Source organism: Dipodomys ordii, unplaced genomic scaffold (genome assembly GCF_000151885.1).
Source record: "Dipodomys ordii isolate 6190 unplaced genomic scaffold, Dord_2.0 Scaffold39, whole genome shotgun sequence".
In the NCBI taxonomy this organism is placed as follows: domain Eukaryota; kingdom Metazoa; phylum Chordata; class Mammalia; order Rodentia; family Heteromyidae; genus Dipodomys; species Dipodomys ordii.
The window spans coordinates 11,823,828-11,841,589 of NW_012267255.1; the positions used below are offsets into that span (position 1 = coordinate 11,823,828).

At 40.0% G+C, this 17,762-nt stretch overlaps 1 protein-coding gene across 1 annotated transcript in view; it reads left to right on the forward strand.

Moving 5' to 3' along the window:
• Positions 1 to 12,288, forward strand: part of Mtf2 (metal response element binding transcription factor 2) — a 72,688-nt gene extending 60,400 nt beyond the window's left edge. Inside the window, exons 9-13 of the mRNA XM_013018236.1 lie at positions 499 to 669; positions 7,879 to 7,984; positions 8,101 to 8,153; positions 8,264 to 8,368; positions 9,886 to 12,288. Of these exons, the coding sequence (XP_012873690.1) occupies positions 499 to 669; positions 7,879 to 7,984; positions 8,101 to 8,153; positions 8,264 to 8,368; positions 9,886 to 10,243 (793 nt within the window). The 3' untranslated portion in view covers positions 10,244 to 12,288. The remainder of the gene's footprint in view (positions 1 to 498; positions 670 to 7,878; positions 7,985 to 8,100; positions 8,154 to 8,263; positions 8,369 to 9,885) is intronic.
• The last annotated feature ends 5,474 nt before the right edge of the window (positions 12,289 to 17,762 follow it).

Below are 17,762 nucleotides of genomic sequence, written 5' to 3' on the forward strand. Positions count from 1 at the left end.
GCTGTGGCTCAAGGTAGAGTGCTGAAGAGCTGAGGGACAGCGCCCAGGCCCAGAGTTCAGGCCCCACGACCAGACTCAAAAAAAAAAGAATGGGGCTGGGAAGGTGTTTCAGTGGTAGAGTGCCTGCCTCACATGCATGAAGCCTTGAGTTCGATTCCTCAGCACCACATAAACAGAAAAAGCCAGAAGTGGCACTGTGGCTTAAGTGCTAGAGTGCTAGCCTTCAGCTGAAGAGCTGAGGCACAGTGCTCAGGCCCAGATTTCAAGTCCCATGAGTGACCTCCCCCCCACCCCCCAAAAAAAAATGTAGACAAGAACTTTTCTCCCTTCTCTGATCCTGTCCTTTTCCCCTTTGATGTTCTACTGTGGACTGGCTCTGGGTTGTAGTATTCGGTGAGTTTTTATGTATAAGGGCCTTATATCTAAAAGTTACAACTTAGGTTCTACTATGTATATATTTCAGTTTTTAAAATTTTAGTTAATTTTTTTTAAATTTAGGTTTATGTCTGGGAAGGAAATAAAGAAGAAGAAGCATTTGTTTGGGTTGAGAATTCGTGTTCCTCCTGTGCCACCAAATGTGGCTTTCAAAGCAGAGAAAGAACCTGAAGGAACATCCCATGAATTTAAAATTAAAGGCAGAAAGGCATCCAAACCTATATCTGATTCAAGGTAAAAGTTGATCTGTCATTTAGTTTTTCTCTTTAGCTTATTGTAACTAAAAATATATTTGAAAGTACAAGTGGCAGTTATTTTTTTTCCCTGTCAATAACTTCTTTCTTAGATTAAGGCACAAAGAGTTGTTGCTAGCTATTTGTTTATTTTAGGCCTTATGCTTTCAAGAAATTGAACCTGTTGATTTAAACAAACAGCTTAATTACTGGCCTGTTTGTCTGTTTCCTCATTTTTTTTATTCAATTGTTGAGCACAATTGCCAAATGCCTTATTAAAGGACTTGGGATATAATGATGATACAGATTTTTCCATTTGCCCTCATAGGGTTACATTGTAGCGGGGTACAAAGGTAATTAATTAATTCATAAAATAATTACTGTACATACTATTACCATTTAGAATTTGTATACCGTTTTAGAGTTGGGCAATCAGTAGATTCTGGGTACTTTGTACTTTAAACAGAAGTTTAATGTTAATGCTTAACAGATAAATTGGAACTTAAAGAATATTTATCTAAGGTTGGGAAGGTGAGTGCTTGCCTTGCATGCAGGAGGCCCTGGGTTCGATTCCTCAGCACTACATAAGCAGAAAAAGCCGAAGTGGTGATTTGGTTCAAGTGGTAGAGTGAAGAGCTGAGGCACAGTGCCCAGACCCAGGGTTGAGGCACCACAACTGACAAAAAAAAAAATCTAACAGTGGAAAAGATAAAGAAAAGTATTCCAGGTAGCAGAAATAACAAATATAAAGCTAGGAGCCAACTTCCAGCAAATCACAGAAAACTGGCATGAGTAAGGAGTATAGAGTACCTTAAGAAGAGTGGGTGGTTTTGGTCACATAGGGTCTTGTAGTTTCATAAGAATTTAATGGGAAAGCCGAGCGCCAGTGGTGCATGCCTGTAATCCTAGCTACTCAGGAGGCTGAAATCTGAGGCTTTTGGTTCAAAGCCAGCCGAGGCAGGAAAGTCTGTAAGACTTTTATCTCCAATAAACCACTGGAAAACGGGAAGTGGTGCTGTGGCTCAAGCGGTAGTGAGCTGAAGAGGGCAGGGACAGCGCCCAAGCCCAGAGTTCAAGCCCCCTGACCCCCCCCCCCAAAAAAAAAAGGATTTAATGGGGGAGTCACCTAAAATGTAATATAAGCAAATTTAATACCCCTCACTCCATGCCCCTGTTCTGTCCTTGGGCTTAATCTGAGAGCCTAGGTTAGGTCATGAGCTTTTTTGCTCAAGGCCTAGCCCTCCTCCAATTGAACCACAGTAGCTCCATTCTGACTTTTTGGTGATTAATCTGATGTAAGAGTCTTATGGACTTTGCTGTGTTGATGTTGGATTTAAACCATGATCCTTGTATGTCTGCCTCCTGAGTATCTAGGGTTATAGGCATATGCCACCAGGGCCTGAATTAAATGCTGCTTTGAAAATAGTATGGATATAGTAAGATAAAAAAAGAGAAAATAAAAAAAAATATATTTGTGTAGGCAAGAGAGAGCTGATGATTGCTTTCAGGAGTAGATAGAGAATAGATTAGAGATCTCCTTTGGAGGCAGAATTGATTGGATTTGCTAATGAATTAAATTTATGAAAGAAATCAAATTAACTGATATTAGTATTTCTTGACCAAGATGCCAACATAGTTTGCAAATATACATGCTACCTGTTTTTTTTGTTTTGTTTTGTTTTGGTCCTGGGGCTTGAACTTTGGGCCTGGGTGCTGTCCCTCAGGTCTTCAGCTCAAGACTAGCACTCTACCACTTGAGCCACAGCGCCACTTCCCCACCTGTTTTTTTTTTTAAGATATTGAAACATTTTTCTGCTTCTACTTGTTGAACTTGATGTTGTGTATGCTTATTTGAGTGATATAAAATACATAGGTGAGTAGATTTATAAGTAAGGAGTTTCTGTAAATAAACTAGGCAATGTAAATTTAGAAACTGATTGGTAAAGCCAAGAGAGTGAATGAAACTATCTGCAGAACAAGTTGAAAGAGAAGAAAACAAGCCTGGGGGGCTGGGAATGTGGCTTAGTGGTAGAGTGCTTGCCTAGCATGCATGAAGCCCTGGGTTGGATTCCTCAGTACTACATAAACAGAAAAAGCCGGAAGTGACGCTGTGGCTCAAGTGGTAGAGTGCTAGTCTTGAGCAAAAGAAGCTCAGGGACAGTGCCCAGGCCCTGAAATCAAGCATCAGAACTGGCACAAAACAAAACAATACAAACAAAACAATGTTCTATTATAATTTATAAATTTGGAAGTGCCAAGATTGGTGGTAAATGCATGTAATTTCCAGCTACTAGAAAAATTAGAGATTGGGTGATTGCCATTGGAGTCCAGCCCAGGGAAAGTTTTAAGACCTCTGTCCAACAAACAATCAGTTTATGCCTATAATCCCATCTAGGTAGGAGAACCATGAGTACAGGATCTTGATCTAAGACAAAACACAGGACCTCATTTGAGAAAAGACCTAAACTTAGCAAGGCCAAGACTCTGATTCAAACCCCAATACTGCTATTCCCCGTTTTTTTGGAAGTGGTAAAATAAAAAAATAAAAACTTGAACTCAGGCCTGGGCACTGTTTCTCAGCTTTCAGTTCAAGGTGAGCGCTTTACCACTTGAGCCACAGTGCCACTTCTGGTGTTTAACTTGAGATAGGAGTCTCAGATTTTCCAGGCTAGACTGGCTTTGAACTGTGATCCTCAGATCTCAGCCTCATGAGCAGATAGGATTACAGGCATGAGCCACCATTGCTTGGCTTTTTCTTTTCTTTTTTCTTGCCAGTCCTGAACCCAGGGTCTTGAATCACTTGGCTTTTTCACTCCAGGTTGGTACACTAACCCTTGAGTCACACTTCCCCCCATGAAACCAGAAAAGTTTGATGTCATGAAAGTCAAAAGAAAAGGGAGTATTTAGAGAAAAGTAGTATTATATTAAAATATATATATATATATATATATATATATATATATATATACACACACACACACACACACACACACACAATATGGGATGTTTTTGAAAGGTAGATAAAGATGAGAGAAAATTGTTAGACAAATAAATTTGGCCTGGACAAAAATAATTTGTTTGGAGTAGTAAAGATATAAGGTAGATTGGAATGGATTGAAATGCTGTTCAATGAGGCAGCTTCTCACTTTAATGTGAAAAGTAGGCTTCTCCTACACGGAGAGGACATGGGTATATTCAGAATAATAATAAGAGTGTATGAGTGAAGGGAGGAGAAAATGACTTTCAAGAATTCTGATTGAGAAGGAAGAAAGTAGGGAGGGTAAATTGTGAATGAAAGCTGCAGTGGGTAATGGGATTAGTGATTGTTATTTTTATAGATGGATGATGATTTGAATTTTTTGTTGTTGTTTTGTGGTGGTGGCCCTGTCTCTGAGCTCTTTTGCTCAAGGCTAGTTCTCTACCACTTTAAGCCACAACTCCACAGTGGTTAATTGGATATAATAGTCTGGCAGGGACTTTTCTGCCTGTGCTGGTTTCAAATCCCAATCCTCAGTTCTCAGCCTCCTGAATAGTTAGGGTTACAGGTGTGAGCTGCCAGTGCCCAGCAGTTTCTATATTAAGAGAATATTTTCTCAATGGAATATGAACTTAAAAAAAATAGCTTGAGTAGTACAGAAATTTTTTTTTTTTTGGGTCCGGTCGTGAGGTCTGAACTCTGGGTCTGGGCACTGTCCCTCAGCTCTTCAGCTCAAGGCTAGCGCTCTACCACTTGAGCCACAGCGCCACTTCCGGCTTTTTTTTTCTTTTTGCTTATGTGGTGCTGAGGAATCGAACCCAGGGCCTCAAGCATGCAAGGCAAGCACTCTACCACTGAGCCAACTTCCCAGTCCCCAGAAAAAATTTTAAGTAAATAAAAGGTATAGAATAGTTACTTGAAGCCGGGCGCTGGTGGCTCACACCTGTCATCCTAGCTACTTAGGAGGCTGAGATCTGAGGATCATGGTTCAAACCAGTCCCTGCAGGAGAGTCTATGAGACTCTTATCTCCAATAAACCACTAGAAAACCGGAAGTGGCGCTGTGGCTCAGGAGGTAGAGCACTTGCCTTGAGCTGAAGAGCATGGGGACAGCGCCCAAGCCCAGAGTTCAAGCCCCACGACCCCCCCCCCAAAAAAAAGAAGTTAATTGTAGAGTTAAGGGAATAGGATGACAAGATGTTGCTAATATATCATAATCATTTGAAATATGTAATAGAGTAGATAAATATTATTTTAAGGTTTCTTCCCTAAAGGAAGGAAATGTTTACTATTCCTGTTACCAATTCTGTTACTGTAATCCTGTACTAGTATTGTCTTTATTATAAATTAGAGGAGAAAAGAATTCTACAAAGAGCTGGATACTGATGGCTCATGTCTGTAATCCTAGCTATTTAGGATGCTGAGATCTGAATTTTGTGGTTCTAAGTTAGCTCCAGCCCAGGCAGGAAAGTCTGTGAAACTCTAATCTCCAATTAAACACAACCTCAGAACAGCTAGTAGTAGAGCTGTGGCCCAAGGGATAGAGTGCCAACCATGCCAGGGGGGACAGTGCCCAGGCCTTGAGTTCAAGCCTCAGGATCTGCACATATTAAAAAAAAAGCCAGAAACTTTTTGTTTCACTGCTTTGATTCTAATAGGATGCTCTATTCTTGGCAGCTCTTCTACCATCTAATACCACTAGATAAGAGTCCAGTTATCTAGTCTATTCTTAGTTTTTTCTGGGCTGTGTTTATAGATTGCTCCTTTTAGTTTGAGAAGTGTTTTTTAGTATAGTGGTCCTTTTTAAATGTTAGACTGAGATCTGAGGATTGCAGTTGAAAGCCTGACTTTGTAGGAGAGTCCATGAGACTGCATTAACACCAAAACAAAACAAACCCGAAGGACAGTGTCCAGGCCCCAAGTTTAAACAGGACCTCCCTCTCTCCCCAGCCAAATAAAGGCAGATCGCATCCCTCTTATCCTTGAGACTTGTGATTATATGCATCTGGTCCTTTTTCTTTCCTACTTTCTCCATCCTCATATTTGCACTTTAATTCTCTGACCTTAGTTTAGCATCTAGAGGGATAGGGGTTTCCCAGTTATCTCCATTCACCTCTTTCTAGCCTGTTATATAGTCCTTTCTCCCATTTTAGTAGCTTGTAAGTATACATATTTGTCAACTATACACATTCTATACATATTTATTTAACTATCTGATGCATCCTCCTTTCAGCATAGGATACCTTCATATTCCTGTTAACCTAATATCTCCTTTCTACAGTTGCTGTTTGTTGATGGAGTAAAGGGAATAGATGTGTGGTATATTGTAATAACTTCTTTTTTCTTCCCTTCAATTAGAAGTTAATGGACTTTTTCCCTTTGCTGTGCTATGTATTTGGCTGTGTGTTTAAAAAATGTTTTTCTAATTCTTTCTACGTTTGATTTATCAGTGACCCCCTCCCAGGATGAAGAATTCCTTACAACTTTCGCCTTCATTCTGCCACTCTGGTTTAATTTTCTTTCTTGCTCCCTTTCTCTTTCCCTTTCCCTTTCTCTTTCTTTTTCCTTTTCCCTTTCCCTTTCCTCCCCCACCCCACTTCCCCCTTCCCCCTTCCCATACTGGGGCTTGAACTCAGGGCCTTGGCCCTGAGCTTTCTTTGTTCTAGGTTAGTGCTCTACAACTTGAGCCACAGCACCACTTCCAGCTTTTTCTGCTTATGTGATACTGAGGAATGGAACCTAGCGCTTCATGCATGCTAGGCAAGCACTTTACCACTAAGCCACATTGCTAGTGCCTTAAGTTTTTTTTCTTATAGATAGAATCACTCTGGAATTTGTTAATACACATCTCTAAAGGCAGCTTCTATTAATAGATATTGTAATTTTAACATGTCTATGAGGTAAATTAGTAATTTTATAGTCAATTAATTTTTAAGTAATAAATCCTTGAAAAATCCTCCATGTAGTAACAACCTAACTAAACTATTAGAAAGATGAAAATATTCCATCCAGTATAGTTGTTCCTGCTTTTTAAATCTTTATTTCCATTGCATGTAAATTCCAGAATTACAGTAAGGAGAACCTTTTCCCTTAAACCTTTCTTTTTCTTGCCATTCCTGGTGTTGGAACTCAGGGCCTGGGCTTTTATTCATTCTTTTCTTTCTTTTTTTTTGGTTGGTTGTGAGGCTTGAACAATCTGGGCTTGGGCACTATCCCTCAGCTCTTCAGCTCAAGGGGAGCACTCTACCACTTGAGCCATAGCGCCACTTCTGGTTTTCTAGTGGCTTATTGGAGATGAGGCTCTTGGAGTTTCCTGCCCGGGCTGGCTTTGATCCACGATCCTCAGATTTCAGCCTCTTGAGTAGCTAGGATTACAAGGGTAAGCCACTAGCGCACAGTGGGCTTTTTTTTTTTTTTGGGTCCGGTCGTGGGGCCTGGGCACTGTCCCTCAGCTCTTCATCTCAAGGCTAGCACTCTACCACTTGAGCCACAGCGCCACTTCCGGCTTTTTTCTTTTTGCTTATGTGGTGCTGAGGAATCGAACCCAGGGCCTCGAGCATGCAAAGGCAAGCGCTCTACCACTGAGCCACCTTCCCAGCCCCTACAGTGGGCTTTTATTCTTTTTTTTTTTTTTTTTTTTTTTATCAGTCATGGGGCTTGAACTCTGGGCCTGGGCACTGAACTTCAGCTCTTCAGCTCAAGGCAAGCACTCTACCACTTAAGCTACAGCGCCACTTCCGGTTTTCTGGTGGTTTATTGGAGATAGGAATCTCACAGTCTCTCCTGCCTGGGCTGGCATTGAATCATGATCCTCAGATCTCAGCCTCCTGAGTAGCTAGGATGACAGGCGTGAGCCACCAGCGCCCGGTGGGCTTTTATTCTTAAGACTAGCACTCTACTACTTTGGTAGAATGGTAGTTAATTGCAGATAAGACTCTCATGGACTTTCCTGCCGGGGTTGGTTTCAAACTAAACCTCAGATTGCCTCCTGGGTAGATAGGATTACAAGCATGAGCCCATTTTTCCTTAAACTTTTCATAATACCCAAGTGAAAATGTTACTTGATTAAATTAGAATACATTATCTATTACACACTTGAATAAATGTATAAATCCAACTTATTTAATGTAATTTTCATGTTACCATTAATATAAAAATAAAATACATGTGTGTAATTATATTTAAAGTTACACTTTTTATGGAGAGATTAATGCATAATGTTTTTCCATTTTAGAGAAGTTAGCAATGGAATAGAAAAAAAAGGAAAGAAAAAATCTGTAGGTCGTCCTCCTGGTCCATATACAAGAAAAATGATTCAAAAGACTGCTGAGCCAACTTTGGTAAGAGGAATTTTTGGCATATCTTCTAAAAGTAAAGATGTATGAAGTTACTGAGAAGTTTGTGTTTCTTCCTATTATTGTAGATCCATGTCTTAAGCATATATTTTTATTTCTAGGATAAAGAATCCATTTCTGAGAACCCTACGTTGGATTTACCTTGTTCTATAGGGTAAATAGAAAGCTATTATTTTCTTTCTTAGGAATTTTCTTTTTGAGGGAATTAGTTTTTCTATTGTTATGTAATATAGTTGTTATACCATTTAAATTCTTTTGTCTCAGGAGGACTGAGGGAACTGCACACTCGTCCAATACCTCAGATGTGGATTTCACGGGTGCTTCCAGTGCAAAAGAAACTACCTCGTCTAGCATTTCCAGGCATTATGGGTAGGTATTTCATTTTTCTTTTCTTCCTTAATTTTCTTTTAGGTTCTTGTAATGACTGAATAATTTTTAGCAGTTAAAATGGATAGTTTCATGCTCATGCCTGTAGTCCTTTTAAAAAAAAAGCGGGGGGGCTGGGAAGATGGCTCAGTGGTAGAGCACTTGCCTTGCATGCCTGAGGCCCTGGGTTCAATTCCTCAGCACCACATAAGCAAAAAGAAAAAAACTGGAAGTAGCGCTGTGGCTCAAGTGGTAGAGCGCTAGCCTTGAGCTAAAGGCCCAGAATTCAGGCCCCAGGACCAGACCCCCCCCAAAAAAAGGGGAGGGGGGATAGTTTCAGTTTTTTTTTTTGGTCAGTAGAGGGGCTTGAACTCTGGGTCTGGGCGCTGTCTCTCAGCTCTTCAGCTCAAGGGGAGCACTCTACCACTTGAGCCACAGCACTACTTCTGGTTTTCTGGTGGTTAATTGGAGATAAGAGTCTCACAGACTTTTCTTCCCTGGGCTGGCTTTGAACTGTGATCCTCAGATCTCAGCCTCCAGAGTAGGTAGGATTACAGGTGTGAGCCACTGGCTCCTGGTCTAGTTTGAATTTTTTTGAAAAGCAGTTGCTATGATAGACTCATCACATTGTTAAGTCAACAGACTATTTTTGCTTTTAGAATATACAGTAAAATTTGTAAATTCTTTAGAAGTTTGCATTCTATTAATCCTTTTGATGTCTTTATTATGTAGGTGTGCTTTGCAGTAAAAGGGTTGTTTTGTTTCTCAAATAAGTCTGTATTGGACATATGAATATATTTTTTTTTCTGTAAGAGGCTTTCAGAACTGTGGGTATTCCTCAGAGCAAAAAGGGAAAAAACAAAAAGAAAAAAAGAGGAAAAAACCCCAGAGGAATCCCACCTATCCTGACTTTAAGCCCTTTATCTGCATTGTTCCGGCTGGCACCAAGCCATCTTGGTCTTCCTTGTGGTGGGGAAAGGCCTGCGAAAGAGAGCTGGGAGAGCTGGGAAAGAGGTGGGAAAGAGAGAGAGAAAGAGAGCTAGAAAAGAGAGAAAAGAGCTAGAAAAGAGAGTATCTGGGAAAGGTAGGAAAGAGAGCTAGGAAAGAGAAGAGAGCTGGGAAAGAGAAGGAAATAGCTGAGAAAGAGCTAGAAAAGAGCAGAGAGACCTAGGAAAGAGAAGAGAAGGAAAGAGCTGAGAAAGAGCTAGAAAAGAGCAGAGAGAGAGCTAGAAAAGAGAAAGGAGAGTGGACATATGAATATTTTTGTCAGTGAAAGCATTTTTTTTGCCTACTTTTTTTTTAATGAAAATACCGTACAGAGGGGTTACAGTTACATGTGCATAAAGTAATGAGTACATTTCTTATCAAGCATTGTTGCCTCCTCCTTTGTTTCCCCTTCCCATCCCCCCCCCCCCCCCCCCCCCCCCCTCCCCCCCCCCCCCCCCCCCCCCCCACTGAAAGCATTTTGAATTTAGAGTTTTTAAAACCAGCTTCTTAGATCATCATGGTCTTTTCTGTAGATTGACTGACTCCAGAAAAAGAACTCGCACAGGAAGATCTTGGCCTGCTGCAATACCACATTTGCGTAGAAGAAGAGGTCGTCTTCCAAGAAGAGCACTCCAGACGCAGAACTCAGAAATTGTAAAAGATGATGAAGGCAAAGAAGATTATCAATTTGAGGAACTCAACACAGAGATTCTGAATAACTTAGCAGATCAGGAGTTACAACTCAATCATCTGAAAAACTCCATTACTAGTTATTTTGGTGCTGCAGGTAGAATAGCATGTGGCGAAAAATACCGAGTTTTGGCTCGTCGGGTGACACTTGATGGAAAGGTGCAGTATCTTGTGGAGTGGGAAGGAGCAACTGCATCCTGACTGTAGGACTGAACATTATGTTCACTGCACTCTCAGTTTCTGTAGGTACTATTTAGAACCCTAAAGGAGTCTGGTTTTTGCTATCTTTCTTAATAAAACAAAACAAAACCAAAAAAAAAAACATCACGGAGGAGATGATACTAGCCTTAACATGTACTTGTCACTGTTATGGATATTGTCATAAAAAGATATCTTTTAAAAATCAGAACAGAGACTTAATTTTTTAAATCTTCAGATTTGTAGAATGTTGCTAGGATAGGATATTAAATATGATTCCAACACATGCATGGTATTAGATAATTTCTCTAATTCATTGAGTCAGTTTTTGTGATTAGTGGTTATCACAGCAAACAGATCATGTAGATAGCACAAGTACTTGGAGGAACATTGTCTGTTTTGTTACCAGAATGTTGGAAAAATTTATTTCATTACCTTTTAGATTTCATAAAGTGCAGTGTATATAATGCCTACTGAAAGACTGTAAGATAATTGAAATTTTCTTTCAAGCAAAGTGTAAAAAATATATTGAGCCTGTAAATTGCTCTGTGACTAGACTTCATTGTCGTCTTAATATATTCTTTGCATGTACATATATATACACGGCCGTGTATATATATGTGTGTGATTATGTGACCTATGCAATACAAATTATGGGAATTGGCAGCTTTGGAGTATATAATCCCATAATTCTTTTTTCAGGAATAGTTGCAGTATTTACACAGCAGCATTTCTTCTCAGGCTTTCATTGGGTGCTGTTGCTTGCTATGTATGAAGAGAAATGTGTCAAACAAGTCTTAGAAGGTTTGAACACCAGTGTTCTGGGCTTCTAGAATGCTTTCACTGTGAGTCCTTGTGACTCAGCTGTTCAGTACCTGAAACAAATTAAAGTAACATTGACATTATTTCCTACTAGAAGTAACATTTTCAAGTTTTCATGGCACATTATGATTGTAAATGTCTCTCAGTTTGAACAGTAAGTCTATAGGAGTCCCACGGGGATTCCTGAAATGTCTGTAGTAACTGTTAGTCATGTCTGAATAAGTGTAGTGTGAACAAAGTATTTTATTGCACAGGGTTAACAAACAGTGTGTAGCCAGCTGAGGCTGCTGCTGTTTTATTACAACATTACCTCTTGTTTTTATAAAATGTACCAAGATTTAAATTGATAACTTTATTTTACATGTAAAAAGACCAGTTTTCTTTTATCACCAGTGTTAGAATTGTCCTGTTTCTTTTTGTTTTGTTTTGTTTGTTTTCTTTCTTAGCCAAAGAGTAAACAGAAGAATATTCTTATTTTGGTGGCTATTAATTTTACTTTTAAAAGTGATTGGTGGACTTTAGGCTAAGATTTGGGGGGAATTTGCTGCCAAAATGAAAAATATGTAAAGAGTAGTGATGACAGAGTGGTAAAAATGTGGTTTAGTACTTATTTATTCCATTAATTGATTATTTGATTGTCTATAAAGAAAGTTGCTTTATTTCCTTAAACATCTTCAAAAGATGACTTTTTCTTGTCACATTATAGCCAAAAGAAGCAGAGAACGTCGCCGTCCTGCATTTGGTTCCTGGCTGACCAGGTACAGATGAGCTTTACAAAAGTGCTACATGAAAACTGTCACTTCTGTTTACCTCCACCAAAACTTGATTTTCCCCTAGCTATTAATTTAAAGTTGCCTTTCCTGCAGCTGCAATATTTTGAATAACACACAGAGTTTGTGTTGGTTTTTGAATGTTTGTTTATATCTAGGGGTAATGGAAAATGTAAATCCCGTGTAACCCTATTCACTCCATCTGTATCATATTCTTTCATTTTCCCTGAGTCCTTTAATTCTAACTGAACACCAGCAGTATTTTTAGTAGCTCTCTCTTTAAACATACTTGGAAGATGATTTATCAAGCTGAATTGTCTTTAGACGTAATTGTTGTGAATGTTTGTTTATTTTACAATGGTGGCTCACATGGCTCTGATGTTCAGTTTGTATTTTTGGAATTGCTTTACTTAGAATTAAAACAGACCAACATTAAATGTGTGTATTTTTTAAAGAGCTAATGAGTTTTGCTTCTGTATTCAATTGAAAATACACACTGGTACAGCATTTAACTGCTTTTATTTAGCTTCAGAGGTAAGGATTTTCCAATACTATTTCTATTGAGGTGATTTTTTTTAAACATGCTTTTATTTTGCTTTGTTCTCCATGTCATAAGTATTGCATGCTCATTTTTGATGGTCTTAAAAAATAACACCTAGGCAGCTTGTACACTTCGTATTTGTAAGATATTTTGTCTCAATACCTGTGGGCCTAAACATTGGAATTCACATTTCACTTAGCTCTTTTCCTTCCTTTTCCTTTTCCCTTTCCCTGTGCGTGTGCACTTGTATATTTATTCATGTGTGTGCCTTGTTCTTGCTCTGCTTTTTTGCTGGCTATTTGGAGATAAGTGTCTCTTGGCTTAGGTGCTCTTCATCAGCTCTTCAGCTTAAGGCTAGCGCTCTACCATTGGAGGTACAGCGCCACTTCTAGCCTTTCCTGCTTATGTGGTGCTAAGGAATTGAACCCAGGGCCCTATGCATGCAAGACAAGCACTCTACCACTGAGCCTCCTTCCCAGCCCTGTCTCTTGGATTTATTTGCCCCGGATGGTGTGAAACCTCAATCCCTATATTGAACCTTGACCCCTCATATTACAGCCACCTAAGTAGTAAGCATTATGGGCATGAGCCATGGTGCCTGACCTCTACATCATTTTTCCTAAATAGTTGTCAGATTTCAAATAAGGGATTTCCTTTTTTTAAAAATTTCTTTGGTCGGTTGCAGGGCTTGAACTCTGGGCCTAAGCTTTGTCCCTCAGCTCTTCAGCTCAAGGCTAGTGCTCTATCACTTGAGCTACTTCCAGTTTTCTGGTGGTTTATTGGAGATAAGAGTTTCCAGGTGATCCGCAGATCTCAGCCTCCTGAGTAGATAGGATTACAGGTGTAAGCCACAGGCACCTGGCTGGGATTTCCTTTTTTAAATTTTTTTTTACTTTTCTTTTTTTTTTTGTTGGTCATGGGGCTTGAACCTCAGGGCATGGGCTCTGTCCCTCAGCTCTTCAGCTCAAGGCTAGCACTCTACCCCTTGAGCCACAGTGCCACTTCTGGTTTTCTGGTGGTTAATTGAAGATAAATGTCTCTGGACTTTCCTGCCTGGGGTTGGCTTTGGGGTTGGCTTTGAACTGTGATCCTCAGATTTTAGCTTCCTGTGATAGCTAGGATTATAAGCATGAGCTACTGTTACCTGGCCGTTCTTTTCTTCTTTTTTTCTTTTATCTTCTCTTTTATCTTTTCTTCCTTTCCTTTCTTTTCCTTTCCTTTTCTTTTTTCTCCTTTTCTCTTTTCTTCCTTCCCTTTTCCCTTTTCCCTTTTTTCCCTTCCCTTCTCTTTTTTTCTCTTTTAATAAAAAGCTTGGCTCCTAAGCTGTGCACCTAGGTAATCCTTGGTACAAAGGGAGGGTGAGATTTGAGGATTGTGTTTCAGAGACAGCTTGGAAAGCCTGTGAGACTTCATTTCTAACTACCAAAAATCTGGATTGGAGCTATGGCTCAAGTGTAGAACTTTTGTCCCCAAACTCCAGAAAGAAAATATAATATATCTTGATTCTTTGGGGGGAGGAGGGCGGTAATTCTTTTTTCTTTTTTGCCAGTCCTGGGGCTTGAACTCAGGGCCTGGGCATTGGCCCTGAGCTTCTTTTTGCTCAAGGCTAGCACTCTACCACTTGAGCCACAGCACCTCTTCTGGCCTTTTCTGTTTATGTGATATTGAGGAATCCAACCCAAGGCTTCATGCTTGCTGGGCAAGCACTCTACCACTAAGCCATATTCCCATCCTACATCTTGCTTAATTTAATCCCATTTTTAAATTAAAAACAATTACAGTTCTGTAAAAACTTTGCTACTAGATAATGAATATGGATTCTTAGACTGTTAAGTAGATGTCCAGAGCAGACTATGAATCTTTTGAATTCCTTGCATAAATCCTCTTTCTTTCTTTTTTTTTTTTTGTTGTTGGGCTGGGGCTTGAACTCTGGGCCTGGGTGCTTTCCCTGCACTCGTCAGCTCAAGGCCAGTTTTCTACTGCTTGAGCCACAGCACCACTTCTGGTTTTCTAGTGGTTTATTGGAGAAGAGAGTCTCATAGCCTTTCCTGCCAAGGCTGGCTTTGAACTGCCATCCTCAGATCTCAGCCTCTTGAGTAGCTAGGATTACAGAAGTGAGCCTGGCATGTCTTTTTTCTTTTGATTTTTTGTTTGTTTGTTTGTTTGTTTTGTTGGTCTTGGGGCTTGAACTCTGGGCCTGGTTGCTGTCCCTCAGCTCTTCACTCAAGGCAAGCAAGCGCTTACCACTTGAGCCACAGCGCCACTATCCTTTTTCTTTTGAGATGAGTTGTCATTATGTTTGTTGCCCAAACTGTTCTCAAATGATCCTCCTCTACTTCCCTAGTACTGGAATCATAGACATACACCACCTTGCCTCACTGTTGTATAAATTCTAATGTAGGGGTGATGAAGTCAGATCTTCCTAGAGAATGTTGGACTGAAGGACTCAAGTGAGAGTACCAACTGTGAACAAGAAAAGCCAGTGAGAGCATAAGGTCCTGGGTTGCATTGGTTTCAGTGGGTAAGCACATAGGTATGTGCACATGTGGTGAATCTTACTTAGTTCCAACCATGTATACAGAAGATTTCTATTTGTCTGTATTGGAGATAGAACTGGTTATTTCATTAAATTCCACTGGGGCATGATCTGTAGAGCTAGCAGATGTTTGTGATGTGGTTCTAGAGTTCTAGACATAACAGCAAAAGAAGATAAAATGCTCCCACTTGGAAGTAGTAAACTCTGCCCCTCTTTCCTTCCCAGAATAAAAGCTTTTATGGAGAAATTTTCTTAATATATTTGAGTACAGTACTCCCAAACTCCACTTTAGTGGTTGTTTGTTTTTTTGTTATTGTTGATTTGTTTTTGTGGCAGTTAATCAGCCATATTCCTTTATTAGGAAGATAAAAACTTTAGCAATTTTTCTGATCCTTAAGGTTTTCTTGTACAACATTAGGAAGACAAATGTCTGAGTCAAAGTCTTTACGTGGGAGAAATCTTCAACTATTAAATAGGTAAATGAGAGCAAGTATAGTATTTGCAATTTTAAGTTTTAATATCCAGATGTCATACAGTAATGGCTAGATTATATGCTGTCTTTATATTTAAAATTAGAGTAAGAGTACAAATTAACCATTTCTCACTTTTTTTCTCTTTCTACGTGTGTGTGTGTGTTTTGTATATATACAGAGGAGGGAGAGAAGGGGGTAGGTGGGGGGAGGAGGGTTCTAGGGCTTGAACTCAGAGCCTAGGAGCTGTCCCTGACTCTTTTGCTCAAGGCTAGCACTCTACCACCTGAGCTAGACCTCAGCTTTTGACTATTTGGTGATTTAGATGCAAGTGTCTTACGGACTTTCCTGTCAGGACTGGCTTTGAACTGTGATTCTCAGATCTCAGCCTCCTGAGTAGCTAGGATAACAGGCGTGAGCCACCTGTAGGCTTTCCACCTCATTTTCAACAAAATTCCTCTGCTAAATTGGCTTTGAATTTTCTTTTTCTATCAGTTATGAGGCTTGAACTCAGGGCCTGGGACTGTCCCTGGACCTTTTTGTTTTGTTTTGTTTTTTGTTTGGTTGTGGGGCTTGAACTCTGGACATGGGCATTGTATCTGAGCTCTTCAGCTCAAGGCTGGTGCTCTACCACTTTGAGTCACAGTGCCACATTTGGTTTTCTGGTCACTAATTGGAGATAAAGAACCTCATGTACTTTCCTGCCCAGGCTGGCTTTGAATCACATTAGAGAGGAGTATAAAGATGGGATGCTTAGTAACTCAGTTGTCCAGAATGTTCAAAGATGATCTTTATAGATAGTGCAAATATACTTTTGGATTAAAACATCCCTGTTAAGTCATTATTCTGCATTGTTAATTACATTTCTAAAAAGTGTTCAATCTGAGCTGGAAATGTGGCTCAGTGGTAGAGTGCTTGCCTAGCATGCATGAAACCCTGGGTTCAATTCCTGAGCACCACATTAAACAGAAAAAGCTGGAAGTGGTAGAGCGCTAGCCTTGAGCTGAAGAGCTGAGGGACAGCGCCCAGGCCCAGAGTTCAAGCCACCCTACCGACAAGGAAAAAAAAAAAGTGCTCAATCACCTTTTTTCTATTGTCTGACAGTTGTTAGTGGAGATAAATCCTTATCAGGCAAAAATAGATTTATGTCTTTCCTTAGGTATCACAGTGTTGACTTGAGTTCAAAGAACATACAGAAAATCAGTGCTATATAGCAAATGGCTGGCTTTTTTTTTGGGGGGGGGGTGTCCGGTCGTGGGGCCTGAACTCTGGGCCTGGTGCTGTCCCTCAGCTCTTCAGTTCAAGGCTAGCGCTCTACCACTTGAGCCACAGCACCACTTCCGGCTTTTTTCTTTTTGCTTATGTGTTGCTGAGGAATGGAACCCAGGGCCTCAGGCATGTAAGGCAAGCGCTCTACCACTGAGCCACCTTCCCAGCCCCTGGCTGGCTTTTTTTCAAATGACTTGAGTTCTTGATCTAGGAAGGTCTGTACAGGCCTATTGTCTACTATGGGCCTCCTTATGTATGTTACTTGTGTCTTAGTGCTTTTTGTTGTTGTTGTTGGTTGTGGGGCTTGAACTCTGGGCCTGAGCTCTGTCCCTCAGCTCTTTAGCTCAAGGCTAGCGCTCTACCACTTGAGCCACAGTGCCACTTCCGGTTTTCTGGTGGTTTATTGGAGATAGGAGTCTCACAGTCTTTCCTGCCCGGGCTGGCTTTGAACCGTGATCCTCAGATCTCAGCCTCCTCAGTAGCTAGGATTACAGGAGTGAGCCACTGATGCCTGGAGTTGGTGAATAGTTGTTTTAATAATTTTATTGCTTTTAAGTGTTATACATAGGGGCTACCACTTCATAAGTCAGGTAATGAATACATTTTTGGGGACAATGACGTCTCTTCCTTTATTTCCCCCAGTGTAAATAGTTTAAAAAAATGAATATTCTCTGAGGTTTTACTTTGCTTTAAAAAATAGTATTTTTGAGTAAATTTTTACAAATGTTATTGCTATTCTATATTTATGTAACACTAACTTATATGGTTCAGTACATTATAATTTATATAATAATTATAAGTTCATTAATTACTGAAATTTCCATTTAAGTGAAATAAATTAAAAGAAGGATTAGTAGTATGTGCTTAGTGGTGGATTATAATTTGGGTTAAACAATTATCCAAATGATGTTTTTAATTCTATTAGTAGGAAGTAATTTATTTATATTTTTGGTTGGTGTGGGGCCTGAACTCTGGGCTTGGGCTCTGTCCCTCAGCTCTTCAGCTCAAGGCTAGAGCTCTACCACTTGAGCCACAGTGCCACTTCCAGCTTTTTCTGCTTACGTGGTTTTGAGGAATCAAACCCAGGATCTCATGCATTCAAGACAAGCACTCT